At 41.1% G+C, this 5,415-nt stretch overlaps 1 protein-coding gene across 1 annotated transcript in view; it reads left to right on the top strand.

The window, feature by feature from the left end:
- LOC109298112 (putative ankyrin repeat domain-containing protein 31) overlaps positions 1-5,415 on the top strand; it is a 91,080-nt gene that overhangs the window by 5,346 nt on the left and 80,319 nt on the right. The window contains exon 3 of the mRNA XM_019518244.1: positions 3,817-3,921. Coding sequence (XP_019373789.1) covers positions 3,817-3,921 — 105 coding nt within the window. The remainder of the gene's footprint in view (positions 1-3,816; positions 3,922-5,415) is intronic.

Genomic DNA, 5,415 nt, shown 5'->3' with positions numbered 1-5,415 from the left:
CAGGGCAACCATGGTGGGGTTGGGGAGTGGGTGGGGGTCAGGGGGCTGGGGTACCAGGCAGGGGATAGGGCCTGATAGGGATCCCCCCATGGTTCCCTCCCCTCCAGTCCCCCCTCCTGTGCCCCTACATACCAGCTTCTAGTCTGGCTTCAGCTCCCTGCTGCAGCCAGCAGGGACTGCCTGAATCATCGAAGCTCTCAAAATCTTTTCCAATTCAGAGTCCCCCAGCATCCCAGATGTTTGCAGCCCTGGGCTGAGCTGTCTACTCCAGAGAACAGGGCTGGCCCCACCCCTTTGATCCCTATCCAGAGCTCTGGCAGAGACTGAAGGCACAGCAGGGTCTGCCTGGCTTCTCCCTGCCCCCCGTTGCTGCTTGCTGCTCAAGCAGGGTTCCCCCCCTTCCTCTCATCTTCCACAGCATGAACCCCAGCCCCGTGGACCCTAGGCATGTGGTATGCTAGCTAATCTGTGTGTGTATCGCCAATTTCATTGGGACAGGCAAACAGAACAGTATCCGCTTAGGGCTTTTTGGGACTAATCAACAAGTCAGCTGGTAATGTTCCTCCATTCCTTCCTTGCAAAAAGCTGTTTTAGAAGAGCTTGAACTAATGTGAGAGGCTTTTATTTTGGTGATGGACGGATAAACACTGTGCTATCGGCCTCCTGCTGGCTCTCTTGCCTGTCAGGTTTGCAGACAGGATGAAAAGCTCAGTATCATCAACAGATGCATGCACTTCACACCCTCCCTTTGTCTCAGAGTGCTAGCCAGGTGCTGAGGTCTGGCAATACTCCTCTTGAACAGCGAGTGGGGAAAAGCCTGGAAAAGTGCAAGCAGGGTGGGGGTTTACACTCCTCCCTAATCAGAGTGTCTTGCTAGGGCCTGGCCATATCCCCCTGCATCTCAGCACTGTGGAAGGGATGAGAAGGCTGCTCTAGCACTCCCACCCCCCACACTGCAGCTTCTAGCCTAAGCCGCTGCAGGCATGTGCTTGCATTTCCTCAGTCCAGAGTGAATGTCTGTGCAATTGCAAACTGGTTCACCCTAGGCAGGTTAGACTAACATGCAAAGATTGAGTCAATTAATGTCTGTCCCTAGCCCAAGTTGATGCCCAGGTCAGTTGCCTGAATTGCACACCCCTGACCCTTAGTTATGTACTGTTCCTTAGTTCTAGTAAAGAAGGAGACACAGCTTGACTTAAGTAACAGGCAGAACAAAGGTCTGTGTAAAACTCTCTATGTAAATAGAAACAGTCTGCTTAGAGGAATGGGGGAGGGTTGTACAAGCCAATTTACTGAGCTCAAGCTGTCTGCTCCTTTTCCAGACCTGAGGAAGCCTAATCTAAGATCTCTCTATACAGCTGGTTCAATAAAAGAGATCACCTGAAAAATATCTAAGCCCCTCACGTTTTCTGGGCTATCATGACTGCAACATCATTTCAAAACTAATTGATTGTATCCTGGCCTCCATTACTTTTAACTATCAAAATATAACAGTAACACTGGTATTGATTACATTCTTTACAATTAAATTCTTGAACAATCTAGCTTTGCTAAAGCTGGAATAAAACCACCACTTTTTTTAGAGGAATATTTGAACTTTTGTTAATTCAGTCTTAGCCAAGAAGAGTACAGTGGAGACTGAGTAAAATGTTGTAATAGAAGAATACTTCTAGAACTTTAGACTATTCTACGTTGCCTAGACATCATAAACACTTTATCATTAAGTTTCAATATCAGTTAATAGACATAATGTTTCAGAAATTCATAACTGGTGTACCACAGATATTCTGATATATATTTGTTCTACAAGCAGATGAGGGAATGACTGTTGGAGTAGGTGGAGCACAAAATACTGGAAGGTGCTGCACTGAAAAAAGCGAAGAAGAAAGAAATGCAAAGAATGACCTGCCTATAAATCCAGAAGCAATCCAAAACAAAAGAATAAGATCTGACTTTCGGGGGACCAACTACAATACAGATTTATGTTCCAATAATAGGAAAAATAAGCATTCATGTAATCCATCACAATTCAGTCAAGCAGCAGAACAGGACTCATCTAATAAATCAGGTGCATTGTTAATAATATTTTATAAAATATGTTTAATTTTAAGAAGGAAACTCAGTAATTTAAAAAAATAAGCATAGTTCATGAAGCATGCACTCTATCTAACAAATACATGAACAAACATATGCCAGGGCTTATAAAATTTATTGATAATGCATAACTAATAGAAAGTAAGAACATTTTCCTTTTCATTCTTCATCACCTTTTTTTCAGAATAGTGTTCAGTGAAGATGCTTAGGGCTAACTGGGGGCATAAAATGACCTTGTAATTTGTCCTCAATTAACTACTCTGAATATTACATGTGAAAAGCACAGAACCTGATTCGCTTCTCAATTTCTGTTTGCTTACACATGCACAGCCACTTCAAATGTACAGGTTCAGTCCTCAGCAGCTATAAATCAACATAGACTCTGGAACTGTATAGTGGCAGTATACAGTTGAACCTAAATAGATCTAGAAGGTGGAGCTGGGTTTTCTCTTTCTGTGTGTGTGCGTGTGCATGTATGTGCACGTGCGCGCGCACACACACACACACACTGAAATATCTGTGTATAAAGCAAGCAAATATGGCTCTGAATGTGGATAGGATGTGCATCTCACTATTTTATCAACTTGTAATCTCCCAATCATATTATCAAGACGTGATAGTGCAATTTTACAACATCCATAATAACCACTGAATTTGTCTCTGCTCTCACATGTCTATTTAAACCTGATCATTTCTCACAACCCTCTCCTTCTTTCTTTTTCTGTATTATTGTGGGTAATGTATGTTCAGCATCTAAGGACCCAGTATTTAGACTGACCTGCTAATAGGTTCCAGGAAGTTTGTTTTAGGAGTTCCTTATTTATGTCTTCATTCACCATGGCTGACATAGTAGGTGGAGGATGGTGAAGTTGTCTCTAGGGTTGTCTGATCAAACACTACTGAAGACCTGGAAGATTTAGACCAGAACTGTAGGTTTGATTTGGAAGTTGAGTGATATGCAGACATCTTGTATGATGGACTGTGGGAATTAGACATCTAGGTGACCACTCTAACTTCTGAGAAGGCACAGAAGTCTATATAAAGTTGCCAGGGACTTTTACAGGTCAAAGTGAAAGTGCACCCCATTCTAGACACCTAAGTGGTTTTGTGGCTTCTGCATGAGGTAGGCTATTTCAGTGCTAAAACTGGCGTAAATGCTGTTTAGCTTGTCTTAGAAGAAGACTAAAATCTTTTCCTGATTTATTTAGATTGTTGCCTAAGAGACTCTGGTACATCTAAAAAAATTACATTTGTTACATGGGAAGTAACATTAATACACATTTAAACTGTAAGAGGCTGACCAGCAAGCTATTGAGAAAATGGTAACCTGTGTTCACTGTTTTTGGCAACTGATTTTATTTGCCCCTGGGAAAGCATAAACAAACACGCATGTTTCCAAAGTAAATTATACAAACTGTGGCCACCACATTAATATCATGCATACCTCTAGATTTTCCAATAAAGATATTGAGATATGAGATGCAAACCGAAAGCTCTGGCCTGGAAGATTTAAAAATGTTCCTATATCTTTGGAAGATTTTTTTTTTAAGCAGTGATAAAATCTGCTTACCTTGAACAAAAATAAAATCCAGTAAACATCTATAGCATCACTTCTTGATACTCTTCTCTTTCTGCCTCTGTTATTAGAGCTTCTGTTTAAGGCAAAGTGATATCACTGACACAACACTTAAATCTATTGGGAATTCTTGTCTGTCCTTGTAGAGTTTGATGATATTACAACTGGTGAGTACCTAAGTAAGGCCATAGACAATCTGGTCACTGCTAAAGCCCTAGAAGAAGATGTCATTCTTTTGGAAGTGATCAAGGGTGGGAACCTGTGGTTCTTCCCCACCTATACAAGATTCTTACCCACTGCTGGACAGTAGGGACAGTAGCACAAGATATGCAAGATGCTCCTATAGTCACTATGTACAAGAATAAAAGCAACCACAGTGGTTGCAAAAGCTGTTGTGGTATTTCATTATTAAGCCTTGTTAGAAAGATCATTGCCTGGGTGGTACTCAGAAGACTTCAGATCTTTACTGACCATGTTTACTTTGAGTCACAGTGCAGCTTCAGAGGTAGTAGGTCCACCATAGATATGATCTTCTTAATTTGAAAAATCTAAGAAAAATATAGGGGAAATATCAGCTTCATTGATGGAGCTTCATTCTCTCCAACGTACCCCTCCTGACTCAAGAGGCACGAGTCGCCCATGCATTTTGCAGAACTGTTTACTATTATGAGTATGTGTCAGAGTGCAAAGCATAAATCTTTGACTGTCATAATCATGTCATTCTTATATGGCAAACACTGAATTTGAAACTGTTCATTAAGCATTATTTGTATAACCATATACTTCTCATATGGTGAGCCAGAGTGTGTGCAGTTGGCACTTGGAATTTTTGTAATACACTTTTTTCATTATAAATGTCAAAAATCACTTTACTTCTTTGATCTTTACTGTGTTCCAATATGGCATGCAAAATACATCTCAGGAAAACTTGAAAATGGTTGACTACTGATACTTAGACACTTATGGATAGTTAATTATCAATATCAGATTTTGCTGGATGTCTACACCTGGTGGTCTCTGGTTTGGCTGGAGGCATTGATGGCTTCAAAGACTGGGGCTAGACCCTTCCTCTGGCAGCAGAACCAGTAAAACCTGGGAGGGGATCAGGCTACATGGGTGATACCACCTGGCTTGCTCTTCTCTTTAATCTACTTGATTACCTAATACAGCTGACTGTATTTATGATGCCTTATCTTCTCTCCAACACAGTGGACTTCTTGATTCTTTCTGTTCCCAAATTACCATTTGTTCCTAAATTACCACATGCAGTATCATCTTCAGAAGGTGAGGTAGAGTTCCACTTTATAGACTAAATATATAGCATAAGCTTGCTTAAGCTTGAACTCACTTCATCAGATGCTATAAAGGACAAGCACGGAGCAGTGTATAAAATGGCGAGAATATCGTCTTCAGCCGTCTACCATCTATCACCCATTAGGCTCTGCTCATTCCCATTCTGCTTATACAGAACTAATCAGCAAACACCTAAGCTTGCTTTCTGCAGCTTGGCTTGGAAGGCTTACATGTTTCTGCTGATGCAAGTTGTTAACAGATTAAAGCTGACATACTGGAATGTCTGTTTAAAGTGTGGATATTAGGGCTGTGTGAAGCTTCAAGTGCTGATTCTATTTAGAGGAAGTTCGGCCAGATTTGGCGGCCAAAATACCAAATCTGAATTGAATCAGGAGACCAATTAAAAAGTTTGAATTGATTCAAAGCTCTCTGAATTGATTCAGAAAAGATTC

This window comes from Gavialis gangeticus, unplaced genomic scaffold, assembly GCF_001723915.1.
Source record: "Gavialis gangeticus isolate Ggan-Ray unplaced genomic scaffold, GavGan_comp1, whole genome shotgun sequence".
Classification (NCBI taxonomy): Eukaryota; Metazoa; Chordata; order Crocodylia; family Gavialidae; genus Gavialis; species Gavialis gangeticus.
Note: the sequence above shows the minus strand (reverse complement) of the source record. Positions and strands in the feature narration are given on the sequence as shown.